The 17,820-nt window shown below is 60.5% G+C and overlaps 4 protein-coding genes across 4 annotated transcripts; 2 read left to right on the plus strand and 2 right to left on the minus strand.

The window, feature by feature from the left end:
* Positions 1-4,194, minus strand: NRSN2 (neurensin 2; the record flags this gene model as incomplete). The annotated part of the gene is given in 7 exon segments (XM_079543234.1): positions 1-351; positions 355-390; positions 394-416; positions 616-661; positions 664-1,002; positions 1,121-1,341; positions 4,083-4,194. Coding segments are annotated over 7 exon segments (1,128 nt in total).
* A 1,308-nt stretch (positions 4,195-5,502) lies between these two features.
* SOX12 (SRY-box transcription factor 12) lies at positions 5,503-6,360 on the minus strand (the record flags this gene model as incomplete). The annotated part of the gene is made up of 1 exon (XM_079543355.1): positions 5,503-6,360. The coding sequence occupies one exon, from the start codon at positions 6,358-6,360 to the stop codon at positions 5,503-5,505; it is 858 nt and encodes a 285-aa protein (XP_079399481.1).
* LOC306952525 (uncharacterized protein C20orf96 homolog) lies at positions 6,359-14,516 on the plus strand (the record flags this gene model as incomplete). Its single annotated transcript, XM_079543237.1, has 11 exons — positions 6,359-6,598; positions 7,172-7,939; positions 8,189-8,300; positions 8,627-8,766; positions 9,339-9,497; positions 9,950-10,049; positions 10,481-10,638; positions 10,792-10,893; positions 11,621-11,704; positions 11,993-12,111; positions 14,366-14,516. 11 exons carry the CDS (start codon positions 6,359-6,361, stop codon positions 14,514-14,516), a joined length of 2,133 nt encoding a protein of 710 aa, XP_079399363.1.
* Positions 14,517-15,508: 992 nt separating this feature from the next.
* REM1 (RRAD and GEM like GTPase 1) lies at positions 15,509-17,715 on the plus strand (the record flags this gene model as incomplete). The annotated part of the gene is made up of 4 exons (XM_079543194.1): positions 15,509-15,812; positions 16,023-16,105; positions 17,127-17,331; positions 17,450-17,715. 4 exons carry the CDS (start codon positions 15,509-15,511, stop codon positions 17,713-17,715), a joined length of 858 nt encoding a protein of 285 aa, XP_079399320.1.
* Positions 17,716-17,820: the final 105 nt, after the last annotated feature.

Below are 17,820 nucleotides of genomic sequence, written 5' to 3' on the forward strand. Positions count from 1 at the left end.
TCAGCAGCAAGAACAGCCCACAGCCACGTGTCTTTTATTCACCCCAGAAAGAGCAAAATGAAGGAAACCAAGGCGAGTGCAGAGCATCTGCTCCATCCCAAGGGCTGCGGCGTGGATGAACGCGTGGGGCTGCAGGGCAGGGTGCTGTGCTGGGGGCAGGGCTCCCACTGCAGGCACCTGGCAGCATCGGGCATTTGCAGCTGCTGGCTGTGCCTGTCCGACCCCATGGCTGGTTGGGGAGCAGGTGGAGGAGCTGCAGTCCTGGGCCAGGAGCTGGTGGTGGCCGATGGTGCACAGGATCCTCCAGGTGCTGAGCGCAGGGAGTCCCTGTGGCACGGCTGGGATCCGGGGTCAGCCATCTGAGTGCCAGGAAGGGATCCAAGGTGGGATCTAGATGAGTCCAGGCTGGATCTGGGCTGAGATCAGGCTGTGTCAGGTCAGGATCAGGGCTTTGCTGGGCAGCTGCCTGCTCCATCCGATCCCATTGCATCCCATCCCATCTCCACCACATCTATGAACTGGGTTGCAGCACCCCGGCCCAAGCAGCCTCCCCTCCTCCCACTCTGCCCACCCCCACGCACGCAGCCTCAAGCAGGGCATTTCCCAGCATTTTACCTAGCAGCAGCAGTGCACCCAGTGCACTCACACCTCCTGCCGGGGCTGGACACCATGGAGCTGGGAGGCACCGAAGGGCACCGCGGGGCCCTGGGGGCTGCTCTGCAGGATGGGCGACAGCTGCTGCTCCTCTTCTTGGGGGCCACCCCAAGCTCTGCCCAGCACACAGCACAGCAGCCCCACAGCACCCAGCACTGCAGCTGTGATGCACAGCGCCGTGCCCAGCAGCCGGCACGCACTCAGCACGTGGTTGTAGCGCATGGCCTGCACGTCCAGCACCACCAGATCCTCTTCCTCGATGCTCTCCAGCCTGGGGGGCACCAGCCAGCCTGTGGTCAGGGCAGCCACTCCCACCAGCAGAAATAGAGTGCCTGTGGAGAGGGTCACCTGGGAACAGGAATGGGGAGCGGGTCAGCCTAGAGGAGTGCACGGCAGGTATGGGGGTGCCTGAGTAGTTCACACAAGATGAGAGGGAAGAAAAAATTGGGAGAGGGGGATCTCTTACCTTCCAGATAATGGAGGGCCATACACCGTAGGGATGGGAAGGTGAAGACTCATCTGTGTCCCCATCAGGGCTGGCCCCGGCGCAGTCCTCATAGAAGAGGTGGAGGTAGGAGCGCACCCCGTACCACTTCCCCTGTGCCACGCTGGGGCCGCGGCTGCAGCTGCAGGAGGGCTGCAGGGTGGGCATCTGGCCTGGGGGGGTTATGGGGGCTGTTGTATCACCTGAGCCCTCCCCACAGCCACAGCACCCATAGGGCTTAGTTCTCCCCTGGGCCCAGGGCAGGGGATGGGGTGCCGGTGCCAGATGTGCCCCCCTGCCCGTTCTGGGGAGCACCGAGAGGGACTGCCATTTCTGCCTGGGACAGAGAAGCCTTTATCCCGTGGGATGCAATAGGGGAGGGGGCACTCTGTGCCTTGCCTGATCTGGGACAGGCCCAGCAGGATCGGGACCCACATCAGCCCACCCGCAGTTCCCCATAGGCACCAATGGGGATGGAGGGGCGGCGGCAGGAAGGGACGTGGCCTCCACCGTGTCCCCATGGCTGGGGGGCTGCTGGGTGCGGGGACGCAGCCACCGCAGTCAGAGCGCCGTGTCCCTCCCCGCCGCCGTAGGGACATTGCCATGGGAACTGCCTGCTCAGCCCTTCGTCACCGCGTCCCTGCAGCGTGGTGTGTGAGAGGGGGGAGATGACGTGTGGGACCCTTTCGGTGCTGGGCTGTGATGCTGAACAAAGCCTGGCGCCAGAGAGGCCTCACGGGGGGGGAGCAGCAGTCCCCCATTGCTGGGAACATCCTGGTGCCACAGCCCCAGTGAAGCCACAGGGTGCTTCTTGCATGCAGGGGGTGCTGCCTGGGTTTGGGAGGGACATCCATCTTGCATCCAATACACAGCATCACCCCTACCTGCTCCTTGCTTACCTGGGGGGGTTTCAGCACATCCTTCCCTGTCCCAGCGCTGTCACCAGCAGTGCTCACTTTGCTGTCCCCGTCTCTGTGTGGGATCCCACAGCCGGGATCCAGTGATAGAGGCAGTGCTGGGCACACTCCCTGCTTCCCAAGGGGGTTTTGGGGCAGTGTGAAGGGAGCAGCGTGACTCCTTGCTGCACAGCTGAGAGCTGCCACCGTCTGTGAGCCGCTGCTGTGTGTGACTCAGAGCGGGGCTGGCGGTGGGGACACGTGGCTGTGCGGGCAGCACCGGGTGCTCAGCAAGACCAGGCTGGACCAGGGGCATCCCAGCACACTGCTGTGTCATGGGGTCACTGTATAGGAGCTCAGACTCACAGCTCAGGGCTGCCACATGCCTGGGTCACAGCCAGGCTGTTCAGTGCTGCCGAGATTGCAGGCAGAGGCACCTCCATGTCCCACAGTGGGTGTTGTCCTGTGGGTATCGGGGGGGGGGGAGATCTCAGCAGGGCCAGCCCAGTGCCCAGCCCCTCCCCCAGCAAGGATGGGAGGGCAGGTGGTACCCAGGGATGCTGTGGTACCCAAGGATGCTGCAGGCTCCCTTGTTGCCGTGGCAACAGCTGGAGGGGGGGGGGAGTGATGCAAGCGCTGTGTGCCCTCCCCTTGAGGCCCCATCCAGTGGGGCCAGATCAATGCCTGCTGCCACATTATGGAGCCAATGGGGCTGCGTGAGCACATGCATGCACAGAGCACATGCACAGAGCACACGGTGCTCATGGATGCACGGTTGTGCACACACATGCAGGCAGGTACAGCCTGAGTGGGTTGGTATTGGAACACCACTGAGCGTTGGGACCCATGGGTTGGTAGTGGAACCCCACGGAGTTGTATGAGAACCACTGCGTCTGAGCCGGAGCTGGGTTCTGACCCCCAGAACCCCACATCCCTGGGGGGTCCCCATATGTGTGCAGGTTGGGGAGGTGTAAGCGGCGCAGGAGGAGCCGGAGCCACGTGGAGCAGACCAACACACTTTATTCCATAGTCACAACACTGGGATAACCACTAGCCGAGCTTCCACACCACGGGCCCTGGCCGTGCCATCGGGGTGGCCACGGGTGGGACATCCCCTCCACCAGCCCAAGACAACAGCTGCAGGACCCCTCCCCAACACAACCAAAGGAACCCCGAGTGCTCGCGGCAGCTCCGGCCCGCTGGGATGCCGCCAAGGCGGCTTCTTCCTGAGAGAGGTTTGGTTTATTTATTTATTTTTTTTAATTATTATTATTATTATTTTTTACCACTTATTATTAATGACGATTCGCTTTGTCTCTAGTGATGAGGATGGCGCACGCACACTCGCTCGCACACCGGGGGAGGGGATGGGGGCTCGGCGGGACGGACGGGGGGGGGGGTTTCTATGCACTACAACCACATAGCACAGAACATCCACCAGGAGGGCCACGACGGGCGGGGGGACGGGGACCACGCGCACGGTGTTGTGCTTGAGGCCGGGCTCGGAGGGGGGGGGGGCTGAGCCAGAGCCTGTCCTGAGGAAACGCTGGGGATGCAGCCCCGCACCGTGGCCTCGGGCCCTGCCGGTTTTTGGGGTTTGGCTCCCCGCGTGGGACGTGGCGGCGGTAGGGGGGCTCCGATGCCCCCAGAAGGCAGCGAGGTGTCGGGTGGGAGCTGTGCGCCGGGGAAGCCCTTCAATGAACCCCAAACCCGGTTTGTGCGTGGAGCCCCTCGGCATTTGGCTTTTCTGCTGGGTTGGAGTGGAGGGAGAGGGTCTGGAGGGGGGGGGGAGGATGCTCTCTACATGGGGACATGTGGGCGGTGCCCGCCTGCCTCGCAGGATCGCAGCCGCACCGGGGCTACTAAACACCGTCGGGGACGCAACACCAGACACACGCACACCACAGCTACCTCTACACACCTACACATCGATAACGCTGAGCTCGCGGCTCCGCAGCCCCGCGGCCACTGGGGCGGGAGGCACCCGGTGCCCTTAAGCGGGGACACGGCGCTCCCTGCGGCATCTCCGGCGACGCCAGCAGCCCCACGTTGCTCCCCATAGAGGGGGACAAAGGGGCTGAGCGCGCCCTGCTCGTGGCTCCATCCAGCCCCATTGCAACGGGTGCACGCGGGGCTGCGTGCAACCGGAGGAAACGGCATCCCCCCGAAAGCGGGGACGGGTAGGGTTAGGGGGATCCTTCGTGCCCAGATTCCCACTTCGGAATCGAGGACCTCAGAGGCCGCTTCTGTGCCACACAGACGTGGGATGGAGCCCCGCGTCCCCCGCCCTGCCGGCACCACGGCCACGTGCTCGCAGACAGCGGGAGGAGGCGGATTGCTGCAGGAAGGAACCATTGGGGAAAGCAAAGACAAACGCGGCCGGAGGAGCGCTGCAGCAGGAGCTGCCCTGCTGGGGAGCTCCGCAGCGCTGCTCTGCGGTGAAACCCAGGCTCTCGGAGCCAACACCGGGCGCACCGCAGAGGATCGCTGCACCGGAGCACCGCCCGCACCCCACATCTCCGCCAGCATCAGCTGCTGGTGGCTGCGGCGGCCCCGTGCGAGAGCTTAAGGCAGATTTCCTGCAGCACAGGCTTCGCCAGCCTTGGGGGGGGATGAGCCCGGAGCGGGTCCCATACAGGCATGGGCACCCCACGCCTGGGCATTAACGCCGGGCAGGCTGCCCTACGGCACGGGCTCGCGGTGCGGGTGGCTGTGCACAAATGTCTGGAGAGAGGAATAACGCAGCCTCCCCGCGCCACGTGCGGATCACGTGCGTGCAACTTCGCTCTGCCCCAAACCGAGTGGCGGGGAGAACGCGCCGCAGCCAAAACGCAAGGAGAGAACCGGTCCTGAGGGACCCCCAACCCCAAAGGCGGGGACCCCACAGCACAGGGCAGCAGGTAGGGAGGGACTGAGATGGGTTGTGCCACCACGGAGAGCCTCGGGCACGGCGCGGCCAAAGGTAGCGCTCCCGAAGGGCTGCTATGAGGAACAGGAGAGAATCGAAGACGTGCTTTCTATGCGATCCAAAAAAGCCGTAATAATAATAACAACAATAATGAGAATAAAGGAAATTGGCTGTTCTCCAAGGGATGGGCGAGTGGGAGAGCTAAGGAGGAGAAAACGGGGCAGCGAGAGGCAGGGACAGAGCTACAGGGGGAAGGGGTCCGGCAGGGGGTGGTGACAATGGGACCCTGCCAGGCAGTCGCCTTTCATGGGCGAAGAACGGCAGCGCGCCGTGCAGCGAGGAGGGCTGAGCCCTGCACCGCCATGGATGGATGGAGGAGGAGTGGGTGTGTGCCGGGGGGATGGGGGGAGCAGGGAGCTCTGCCTTCCAGCGGCTTCAAGGCTAAATACCTGATTCCTGCATGTAAACAGCTGGTTTCGGTTTTGTTTTTTTGTTTGTTTGTTTGTTTGAGACGACCTGATTGTGGGAAAAGAAGAGGAGTTACCTGCAGAGCGCGGCACTCAGTAGGTAAAGACCAAGTCCGAGATGCTGGACATGAGCCAGTCCCCCGCGATCATCTCCGTCACCTCGGGCGTGCAATAGTCCGGGAATTCGAAGTGCGAGGACGCGCCCCGCGGGAACAGATCGAGGTCCTTGTCCAGGACGGACCAGTCCAGAGCCCCGCACGCTGTGCCACCCGGTGCCCGCGCGGGCAGCACGCCCAGCAGCTCCTCCTCCAGTTCCTCGTCCGAGGAACCCAAGGAGGACGGAGGCGAACCGGCGGGTGCGGGAGACGGGGACGCGCTCTCCGGGCGCGGCTCGGGGCTGGTGGCGGCCGCGGGGCTGCGCTCGCCGGTGGGCACCGCGTTCCACGTGGCCGTGCCGGGGCTGTCCTCGACGGGCGGCTCCGGCGGGCGCTGCGCGATGCCCGGCTCGGGGGGCGGCTTGGAGGGCTGCCTGCGGGCGGCGGGGACGCGGCCCAGCACCGAGGGCTTGATCTTCACCGGGAGACGCGGGCGGGCGGTGGCGGTGCCCACTTTGCCCTTTTTCCGAGGGCGGTATTTGTAGTCGGGGTAATCGGCCATGTGCTTGAGGCGCAGGCGCTCGGCCTCCTTCACAAAGGGGATCTTCTCGGAGTCGTGCAGGAGCTGCCAGCGCCGACCCAGGCGCTTGGAGATCTCGGCGTTGTGCATGTCGGGCCACTGGTCCATGATCTTGCGGCGCTCGTGCTGCGACCACACCATGAAGGCGTTCATGGGCCGCTTGATGTGACCGCTGGGCGTTTTGCACCAGGCGGGTTCCGCGTCGTGGGCGGGCAGAGGAGCGCAGGGCTCCCGCCGCCCCTCCGAGCCCCTTCCCCGCATGGCTCGCTGCACCATGTCGGCCCCCCCGGCGCCCCCCTTACCGCCGCCTCTCCCTCCCCGCCGGCCGCTACGCGCCGCGCCGCGCCGCCCCCATTGTGCGGAACGGGCGGCGGCGGCGGGGCGGGGCGCGGGGGGCCGCGGAGGGACCCGGGGGGGCACGGCTCCGCCGGGGCGGTGGCTGCGGGGCGGCTCCGATGGGACCTCGGGATGCGGCGGCTCGGGGATGCGCTGCAGCGCTCTGGGGATGCTCTGGGTCCGGGGATGCTCTGGGTCCAGGGATGCTCTGGGTCCGGGGATGCTCTGGGGATGCTCTGGGTCCGGGGATGCTCTGGGTCGGATCGGGTCCGCTCTGCACCGCCCCAGGGATGCGATCGGTTCGGAGATGCGCTCGGTCCGGGCGGGTTGCGGGTCCGGGGCGGTGCGGGCAGCCTTGTAGCCGCACGCCCCTTTCGCCCCCCGGTACGGCTCTTATAGCATCGGCAGCCGCCGCCGCCGCCCCGCCCCGCCCCCGGTAAACACGGCCGCGCCGGTTCTGTCAATGGGAGGCGCCGCCCCTCTCGGCCCATTGGGCGCGGGGCGGGGGGGAATTTCCCCCGCTGCCAATGGGCGACCACCGGAGAAGGGTTGCTGGAGAGAACGGCACCGAGGCGCGCCCGTTACCCGCACCCTGGGGGGGGGGGGGAGGCGCTCCCCAGCGACCTCCCAGCGCGAGCATCGCTGTGCCCACGGTTCACCCCACAGCTTCCAGCACCGGGATGCCGCTTCCCTCCCGGGGTCCCCAACCCCCCTCCCGTGCCCCCTCCCCGCTCACCCCCGTACTCCGTAGACACGTGGGATCATTCAGGTTGGAGATTTTAAGGTCCCCAAGACCAACGCCAGCCCACCACACCTCAGTGCCACACCTCCACCGTTCTTGAACGCCCCAGGGACGGTGACACTCCCCGTGCCTGTGCCACGAAACCGCCTTTACTTTCTGCCGATGGAAACCCTGCATGCAGTACAGCACCTCGCCACGAAGCAAACGTCGGTCCCCCCTGGATGCCCTCGGTGCTGCTCCGAGCACAGCAGCGCTTTCCTCCCGACCCGAACTCTCCAACCCCGCGACCCCTGGCGTCGTTCCGCCGCCGCGCTTGCATCCCTCCATCACTTGGACAGTTCCGTCCCCGCGGAGCCGAACGCGCAACACCGCAACGCGGCGATTCGGGGGTCACCCAACCACGAGCACAATCCGTACCCCCGTCCGTACGCTGTGTGTACGGACCGCATTCGCATCCCCGGGACTCCACTCCGTAATTTATTTCTCCCTCCCGCCCGCAGCCCCGCATCCCTCACTCCCGTCCCGTCGCGGCTCCGCGCCGTTCCCCCGCTGCCGCCCGCCCCGCTCGGCGCCAATGGCGGAGCGCAGCCGCGCTGTTGCCCCGGAGACCGCGGGCTGCCCGGAGGGGGCGGCTCCCATTGGCTGAGGCCTCAGGGCGCGCTCCCATTGGCTGCCCGCCGCCGGTTGCCGTGGCGACAGAAGAACGAGCGCGGCTCGGGCGGCCCGAGGCGGCACCGCGCCGGGTCCGTGATCCGCAACTGGACGGCGGTGCGACACGTGGGGCTGCGGGGATGGATGCGAAGGGCCCGAGAGCCGTGGTGGAGCTGAAGGGAAGAGTAAGTGCTGAGCTCCCGAGGGCTCTGTGGGGTTTGGAGCGCTGTGGCTGCGACCGGTCAGACGGGTGGTGGTGAAGGGAGCTGAGGGGACCTGGGGAGGAGGGCAGAGAGAAGGGCCTGACCAAGGCCGGGCCGTGGAGGCCTTTGTGACTCCTAATCCGTTGTGTGTGTGGCGTTATGTTGAGTTCAGGTTGGCAGCACGTGGCAGAAGGCAACAGCGGAGAGGAAACTTCCAGCCCACGAGTTGGCTTTGCCACCAATCACCGACGGAGGCAAGAAGAAAGGGCAGAAGAACAAGGCAGGTTGGGAGAGATTTCCCTTTATCCGCTGCCTTTCTGTCACTGCCACCCCCCGGTGCCAAGTTTGCATTCAGTCTGTGCTTTCTGCTGGGAGACATTCGTCAAAAGGCACGAAAAGCAGCTGAGGATAAAGAGGGGGGAGTGGAAAAGAGCAGGGAAGGCTCTGTAGGCTTTGCTGCTGAGCTGAGAGCGTGAGCTGCTCCTGCTGGGGCTGCAGGAGGTTTGAAATCAGCCTTTCAGTTGATCTTATTTCCCTCAGCCCCACATGACAGGAGGGGGTGGGTGTGAGGTGTGTAAACACATCCGGGGCTTTTTGGTTGTTTCAGCAGCAGTGTTTGTGTCGAGGAAAACAATCCCGTTGGTGTTGAAGACATCTTCCCAAGAGAAGCACAGAGCATTCACTGAGAGGAAATGGGTGCTCAAGGAGGCTGAACTAGCTGAAGTGTTGGAAGAGATGAAAATGACCACGGTACATGTAACAAATACCCAGGGCTGGAATGTGGGGAGCTGATCCATACAGTTACCCAGGTTGCATTTATGGAGGAAATTCTAGCAGCCTGACTCGCTGTGGCAAAATGGCATATATTCATTTATTAATACACTGGAGGTAATTATGCTGCTCTGCTTGATGCTGCTGTAATCTAACCTTGATGTTTGTTAAGGAAAACTGAAGATAGACCCAGAGAGCCCAGGCTACAGCAGTGGAAGGGATGAGGTTTAGGAAATGTGACCTGTTAGAAAAGACTGACGGTGCCAAAATTTCTCAGTCTAGCAAAGGGAAGGTTGAGGTGGAGTTTTTTAGTAGGTTAAGGGTGGTTATTGATCATCACAAAGCAGGTAGGAAGCAATGTGGAAGCAGGACTGGGATGGGTGGGAGAAGTCAGTGCCTTGGCAATGAGGTGAGGCTTGCTGCATGATGCCCAGCTGGTCAGGGCCTTGCATGGGACAGGAGTGTCCTGGGGGTGACAGGTGATAGTGAGCAAACTTGGGGCAGGTGGCACTGATGGAATCTGCCATCCATTAATCCACAAACTCCTGTAGCACCTGACCAAGCTGAAGACAAAAGCCATAGAGGAGCTGAAGCAGTGCAGTGACCACCTGGCAAAGACCAACTTCTGGCTGATGAAGGACATCCAGCACACTGACGATAGCACTGCCAAGCAAGCCAGAGACTTGCTGCATCAGTTTGAAGTGTATCAGGTGAGGTTTTAGAGCTGGCCAACTGCCCTAGTTCAGCAGAACATGAAATGTGCCACTGCTCCTGTTAGTAGTGAAGAATGGCCAGGCTCTGCATGGTCAGTTCCACTGACTGGAGCGTCCCCAGAGCTAGGGGAGCTCTCCGATGCCCAACGATTCTGTGAGATGCTCTTGTTTTGTGCCTGTGTTTTAAAGCCACAGAGCTTCCTGATGGGTTACTGTCCCAAGCAAGAGTAGTCAGCCCTCTAACAGCCCAAATACATCCTTCTGTGGGGGAAGGTGGTTCCTGGAAGCCCCAGAACAATCCCAATGCAGGTCCACAAGCTGGCACTAACCACAGAAGCAGATTCATCTGTGCTGCTAGAATAAACAATAGCATGAGAGGAACATCAGGGATGCTGCATGGGGACATTTCATAGTTCTGGGGAAAGATCAGTGTCTGGATTTCTCTGCAGATGATCGAGGCAATGACACAGACCATCAGTCAGAACCAGCTGGATATGGCAAGGGCAGAGCTCCAGGAAATGGAAAAAACAATGGAAAAGAATCTGGGAAGTGAGTTGCTCTCATTACTATGAAATATGGTTTATGTAAACGTGTTACCTTTGCTTTCCATCTTGTTAGGGCCTACGACACTGCACTGATGTTATGAATGTCAGACGGTTCACTTCCTGAAAATGGATCTTCCAGTTGTTGTGTGGGGGTAACGTTCCTGTCAGGAGGGGCAGAGCTCTGTGGCACCCATCAGCCCGTGTGAAAGGGGGTGGGGAGGCTCACCTCCTTGGCAGCTGTTTGCACCATTCCACTGGGGCAGGATCTGGTCGAGGTGGTCTGATTTGGAATGGCCATTCATTCTCTGTGCTCGCATAGCATGCGATCTCCCTCATCCAGATTACTTCCCACACGGTGTATCATCTGGCTCAGGTGTATGCAGGACAGCCTCTGGAACCCCTGAAATGACATTCTCTGCTTTGACTTCCAATTAGAGCTACAGCAGCAACTGGATGAAGCCACATCAAAAGTACAGGTTCTCCAGGATGAGCTCAGCATCCTTCGGACCTACACAGAGGTGCATTATCTAAACCAAGCTATGCAGATAGTCCTCCTGCTGTCCGACATCCAAAACCTGAAGAAGCAACAGCAGGTGCTGTGTTGTAACCTAATACAACAGTGCTGAGACCTCTCCTCCCCTGCAGCATCACTAGGGAGGCAGGAGAGGGCAGGGGTGGAAGGAATGCAATGCTTGCCTTAATGAATGCTCTTGTTGTTTCTGTGCACTGCCTCCTGCCGCTCTCAGGACGAGATAGATGAGACAGAAAAAATGGGAAAGGCCATCCTGGAGGAACTGGAAGAAAAAACACAGCTAGAACAAGAAGAGATATTACAGAAAGTTGCAGAGGTTTGTGGAATGGCTTGGCGGAGGGGATCAGTGTGTGGGAGCTGTGAGACAAGTCAGGGGTTTCTAGATGTTGCCCATCAGCAGTAGCACGTTAGCTGGCACACAAAGAACAAGAGAGCATTGCTGCTCTGCTCCAAACTGGAGCTGTCTGTCGGCTGGGAGTGTCCATGACAAGCCACTCTAATGTGATGAAATACTCTCAGGCTTGTTCCTGAGAGTTTGCCATGTGATCCAACGTTCACCCTGCTTTATTAAATTACTCAGCAGCTGCCTGGCTGCTTGGTGGGGACACTGCTGAGGAAACTCACCTCAGAGCAGAAAGAGCTCCTTTCATACAGTTTCTGTTTGCATGCTATGCTTAGCACTTTTTCTGGGTTAGCTGCTTGAGAGCACTGAGAAAATATCAATCACTGAGTCCTTGTTCAGCTTGCTCTGATGCAGGACTGCTGTCTGCTTTTACAGGTGGATTTTGTAAGCACAGATGACACAAGTAACCCAAGCAGCATTAATAAGCTTTCCCTGGGAAGCTGAACCAGATTTCTGGAGTCGCACAGTCTTGTTCTATGGTCATCCTAATGGGATCTCTTTGTAGACCTGGAACCAAAACCTTATTCAAGCAGGAATTCCTTGAAGAATAATGCATCTAAATGCGGCCAGCTTTGGCATCTGACCGTGGCAGGGTCTCATGCTGTAGTTAGTGCTGAGTTTCTTCTCTTCACCCACGCAGGAGGTGTTGCTGCACCAGGATGGGCTGAAGCAGATGGTCATCAACAACCATGTTCTTCGACATGAAATAAGAAGACAAAAAGAGGTGAGTGGATTGGGGCAGAGCCAGCCGCCCTCAGCCCTGGCCCTTTATGGGCCTTTTAGGAGGGTATTGTGTGCCTGGCTGGGGTCTGTTGCTTTCTGCTTCCACTGGAGGCAGTGGGCTGTTAGACTTCCTGCATTGCCTGCTGGGCTGCTCACCCTCAGGATGTCCTCTTAGGGAACTCACTTGCATGAGGGATGTTTTCTAGCTCTGCTGTTCGTAAAATCTCTAGAACTTTAATTACTGCTTCTGTTGTAAAATAAAGAACTCTTAGAAATGTCATCCATTCAGATTATTAAAGACCTGGAAGAGGAGATCAGCGAGCTGAAGAGAAGCGTCCAGACGCTCCGCCAGAGTGCAGGAGACCCAAGGGAGACAATCTTTGCTGACGTTTTTCTCCACAGACCAAAGTAAGCCAGTGAATTCCCAGAGAAGAAAGGCTGGTCGATGGGCAGGCACGTGCCTTTCTCTGTGGCCTCGGGTAGGAAGAGCCTTTGTGCAACTGCCACAGATCACAGACTGCCACTGTCAAACCTACACGCAGTTTGGGATATAAACTCACAGCTTTCTGTGGTCCTGCTGGGACAGATTGCTGCCAGGTCTCATAGCTTGCCTAATAGCAGCTAGGAAGCAGCCAAAATAACAGCAGTGTGCTGTCAGCTTTGGTCACTTCTCATCTCACTTCTAGGCTTCCTTTTGGCCATCCTGTAAGTGGTGATAATTATTGACTGCAGGAACAGGCAAGGGGGAGCAGCAGAGCTTTTCAAGGCCCTCGTGACCACATCGATTCTTACTTTATTGTTCTTTTCTCTCTGTATTTGGGAAGCAAAACTAAAGGGATGTGGCCAAGCTCCTGCGGAGGGCAGGACTTACCATCTCAAGCCACTTTGCTGGTTGTGTGAAATGGCACGAGCAGTCTGGGGGAACAAAGATGGGCAGCCATTTCCATAACATGTATTAAAAAAAAGTCTGAGGCATTCATTGGCAGCAAAAAGGCAACACTTTGTTGTCTTTCCCAGCGCTCTTTCCCTGCCCTCGTTCATTGGTGGCTGATTACTTGCAGAACGGAGGCTGTGGTTGATCTCCACTCCCTCCTACCAGTGTGCACAGTGTTTATGCTGGATATTAAAGTTATGAAGGGCAAGGAGAATCCTTGCTGTTTGTTGACGGGGAGAAAGCTCTGCCAGATGGCTCACGGGACCGTGGGGCTATCCTCTCCAGGGCCAAGGGACAGGCTGGCCAAGTCTGTAGGCTGAGGTATACCAGCAGCCTGCTGTGACAAGTTATTTTCCACCACAGCCATGGTGGGAGCCCATCCCAGCAGACAGCAAGCTGGAGGCCTGATGCTGCACCTTGTCCCACAGTGCTGGGGTCCTGCCCAGAGCACAGGTGATTTAGAGCAGCTGAGTGCCTCAGCTTTCTATGTTGTCAGGGTTATAAACTTGACCAAAAATTGGTCAAAAACCTTGACTGTGACATAGCCTGAAACCTGCAGCTGTGTGCAGTACTTGGTGCATGCCTGTGCATATTTGCAGCAGCTGCACACGTTGCTCACAGCGCAGAGATACCTGTTAAGGGAGGCTTTCCTCTCCAGTGGGGCTGGACCTCCCGTGTTGGGTTCTAACAGTAAGCCAGGTACGGCTGCAGAGGCGTGATGTGAAGCAGGAGGAAAGCCTGGAACGTGTCAGGAGGCAGTGGGAGAGGCGAGTGGCTGCATGATGGATCAGTGCAACTTCCATTTGGTTGCTTTTTTCCGATAAAAGAATGATTTAAACAAAAAAGAAAAGGAATTTGTTAGGCTGGTGGGGCTGGGGTTACTGAGGGTGGCTGGGAGAAAAGTTAAAAATAGCAGGAAGGCCCAAGTGGAAAGTTTGTGTAATATCACAAGTCAGGCATTCGGTGCTTACCCGCCCTGACAGGCAGCGCTCCGTGCCAGAGCCTCTCCGCCATCTCTGCTGATTCCCACTGACCTCCCTGCAACTTTTCACACGACTCCACCAGCCCTCCGTGTTTCCAATTAACCCTTTGGTTCCAGGCTTTGCTTCTTGAAAGAGTAAAATCGGGCGTAAGCTGCGCTTAGCCTGGAGGTGCAAAGGCACCCAGCGATGCGGGACCGTTGCTGGCTCTCCTTGGGTTCCCTGCGTGCTGCTGGCAGCACCTGTGAAGCCCCGAGGAGCTGTAAGCCCCCATGTACCAACTCGTGTCTGCATTTCAGTCTTCTCCCTGTAAAAACCCCCATCCTTCAAGGGAGCCCAGGTGGGTTTTGCTAGCAGCTTGGAGTCCTGCATTGGAGGCACTCTTGGCACAGTTTGTCCTGGCCTGATGCACAGACAGATGTGCACACCTCTGAGCAAGCCCAGCTTGCTGTGTTTGTCCTTTCCGTGTGAGAAAGCAGATGTAACCGGCTGCTCTGATGTGCTTTCTCTGCTTTTGTTTGTCTTTTGGGATTGATGGAGGGGCAGCTGATTTTGTTCTTCTCCCTCGGAGCCCCGCAGCCTGGATAGGGTTTGCTGGGCAGTAGTGCTGCGCTCTGCTTCATGCTGAGCGAGGGCTGTGCCCCAGAACCCCACCTCTGCTTTTATAGGGCTTTTGTCCACTGCTCCCTCAGCACAGCTGCCTTTCCTGCTCTTTCTTTTGTCCCTTGTACCTCCTCTCTCTGCTCAGGTGCACACCAGACACCGAGGTGGTTCTCCGTATCCCCACTGAGAAGACTCCACTCCCCTGGTGCCCGCAGCGCTCAGGTGAGATGCCGACCAACGCAGCCCTCGCTTCCCCAGCAGCACTCCTTCCTCCCGGCCCCACTCAGCCTCTGTGAGGACTCACTTATAAGCAGCTGTGCCGTAAGAAGCACGATGTAAGCCCCCTGATATCGGCCCTTTGTGCCACCTGACCTCACACCAGCGGCATCACCTGCCCCCAGAGAGGCTGCAGCCGAAGGCAAACCGGGACTCTCCGCTGCGATGCCCCAGTGGTCTCCCAATGCCGGCCCCGACGCCCCGAGGTGAGCACATCCCACTGCGGACCGGCCTGCCGTCCCAGACCGGAGCCTCTGTGGGACAGAGCACGCACACAGGTTCAAATAAAAACAGCCCTATTCAAAACGCTCCTCCGCCCCGCGCTGTCCGTTACCGGCTCTGGAGCCGGCGCTGCCAAACAGGGGCATCGCAGCCCCGCCGATCCCAGCCCCGCCGCCCCTCCGGGCAGCACCGGCTCGGCTCGGCTCGGCTCGGCACGGCTCGCTCCTTACTTGGCGAAGCGGCGAAGCCGCGCTCTGTCCCGGCGCGCCGTGGAGCCGGGCGGGGCCGGGCGGGGGGCGCGGGGATCCGACCCTACGCGGGACGGGAGCCCGGCTGAAGCCCCCGAGCCGCCCCAGCGCTGCTTCAGCGACGGCACGACGGGACGGGAGCGGGCTTTCGGGGAGCCCTGGGGGCGGAAGAGCCCGGGGGGAGAATCTCGCCGAGCCCCGGTACTGGGGGCACCGGGAGCCCCGCGGGAGCCTCGGGGACCGGACGGAGCCCCGGGGGTGCGCGGAGCCGGGCGGCGGGGACCGCTGCGGGCGGGCGGGGGATCGGGCAGCGGCGGGGGAGGGACGGGCAGCGGCGGGGGGCTCCACCTCCCGGGCTTTAAAGCGTCGCAGCTCCGGGGCTGGGCGGCGGACATCAGCCCGGCCCGGGGAAAGTTTCAGCCGCTCGGAACGGGACCGGTGGGGCCGCGCTCCTGGCCTCGGGGCTGCACGACCGGGGGGCTGCAAGGAACCGCGCCTCATCGGGGCAGCCTCTCCGAGCCCCGCTGCCAGCCGAGCCCCAGATGACCCTGAACACGCAGCCCGGGAACAAGAGCCCGCTGCGGAGGAGGGCCAGCACCCCTCTGCCGCGGGTACCGGGTGCCGCGCCGCGGGCTGAGCTCGGCCATCCCCAGCTCGGGCAGTCCTCGTCCGAACCGGGTGCCAGAGCCGCAGCACCGCGGGGCAGTTGGTCCTCCGAGTCCTCGGCCTCCTCCAGCTCCTGGGAACATCGCGTGGTGCTGCTGGGAGACCCCGGCGTGGGCAAGACCAGCCTGGCCAATGCCTTTGCTGGCATCCAGGAGCGGGACCTGCTGGAACAGCACGGAGGTGGGTGCTGCGTGCGGGGCAGGGGCTTTCTGAGCAGTGTCACCCCCTGTGGGGCCGGGAGGAGGTAGCGGGGTGTGTTCAGGTGCAGCACGCACCTCGTGCTTGGACAAGGTCATAAGCAATGCAGAAAGTCATAAGCAATGCAGTTGGGGTGAGAGGACCACCGGTGGGTCTCGGCTGCACCAACCGAGCTCTCCTGGTGTCTTGCAGAAGCTGCCTACGAACGCACACTGTTGGTGGATGGCGAGGAGACCACGCTGCTGGTGTTGGACACCTGGGAGCCAGAACGGAGGGTACATGGGGCTGTGAACCTGGGCTGGGTGCTGCATGAACCCCAGCTGCTGGCAGGGCTGGGGGTGCCGAGGAATGAATGCTGAGGTCAGACCTTTGGCCTGGAGCAGCCTCTCCAACATTCTTTGCTTGCTGTGCCGAAGTCTGAGAGGTGTGTGTCCTCAGCCTCTCTGATGGGGCTCCCACAGCAAGGCCCTGTCAATGCAGGAGCAGCCTTGCATGGCAGGAGCTGTGTGGGTGTCCCTCAGCCCATGTTGATGTCCCTTGCAAAAGGGGACAAAGGGGCTGCAGGACAGAGCATAATGTGAGCTAATGGTTTGAGAGTGGGTCTAAAAGGAGCAAATCCACGTGAGGCAGTGCTGGCAGCCAGGGCACGTGCTCTCAGCAGAGCTGTGGCCCCAAGAGCTTGGCATGGGGCACTCCCTCTGCCCCATGCAGTGAAGGCTTCTTTCTGCCAGAAATCCCAGTGCAGCATCGCCGCCTCCCTCTCCCTGTTCTGCCTTCCCCCATGGCTGTGCTGGGGTTCCACGACTGTCACGATGGGTCCCTGGGAACAAGGATGGAGCTGGCACCCAGGCTGCACGTAGGCACAGTAGCACTATAGGCTGGGGCTGCATTCTGTGCAAATGCCCGTGCTGTCCAGACGTGCTGCAGCACTGCATTGCCCTGAGAACAGCCCTTTCTTTCCACAGTTGCTTAATCCCACTTTGCCCAGCTGGAAGTATTGCGTGGCTCACAATGCTGTGCCCACCATGCTGGCATTGTGTGGCTAAAAGCAGCTTTGGGAGTGGCTCTGTCTCCAAGCTGAGCCCTAATTTGTTGCTGATAGAGGAAGGAAATGAAATGTGCCCCAGAACCAGGAGCTGTGTTTTACTGATGGAGCCGTGCACGTGCTGCCCACAGTGCAGCTGCTGCTGGAGCACGCAGGCAGATCCCCAGCACTGTGCCTGGTCAAAGCCAGGAGGATGGGGATGCCACCAGCCCTTGCAGTGCAGTGATGTGACATTTCCCATGTGCTGGCAGGGCGAGGAGAGCTGGCGCCGCAGCCAGTGCCTGCAGGTGGGCAATGCCTACGTCATCGTCTACTCCATCACGGACCGCAGCAGCTTTGAGAGCGCCTCGGAGCTGCGTATCCACCTGCGCCGCGCACGGCAGGCTGAGGACATCCCCATCATCCTAGTGGGGAACAAATCCGACCTGGTGCGCTGCCGCGAGGTCTCCATCGAAGGTGAGCATGTCCGTGTCTGTCCCCATGTCCCGCGCTATGGCTCCTGCTACATCCCTCAGTACAGAGGGTGCCAGTGGGGCCATACCCCTCCCTACCCCCCCCTACCCCCCCCTTGCAGAGGGCCGTGCCTGTGCCGTGGTTTTTGACTGCAAGTTCATCGAGACATCGGCAGCCCTGCAGCACAACGTGGATGAGCTCTTTGAGGGGGTGGTGCGGCAGCTGCGCCTGCGCCGTGAGTGCAAAGAGCCTGCGTCCAGCCACCGGCGCAAGGAGAGCCTCACCAAGAGGGCCCGGCGCTTCCTCGACAGGCTGGTGACCAGGAACAGCAGCAAGGTAGCCCTCAAAGCCCGCTCCAAGTCGTGCCACGACCTGTCCGTGCTCTGAGAGCTGCCACGAGCCCATCCCACTGGACTTGGAGGCTGGGGACTGCCCTTGCCATCAGCGTGGCCAGCAGCAGCGTGGTGCCAGCTAAGCACACATGGGGCCGGT

Source organism: Tetrao urogallus (genome assembly GCF_951394365.1).
Source record: "Tetrao urogallus genome assembly, chromosome: 16".
Lineage (NCBI taxonomy): Eukaryota > Metazoa > Chordata > Aves > Galliformes > Phasianidae > Tetrao > Tetrao urogallus.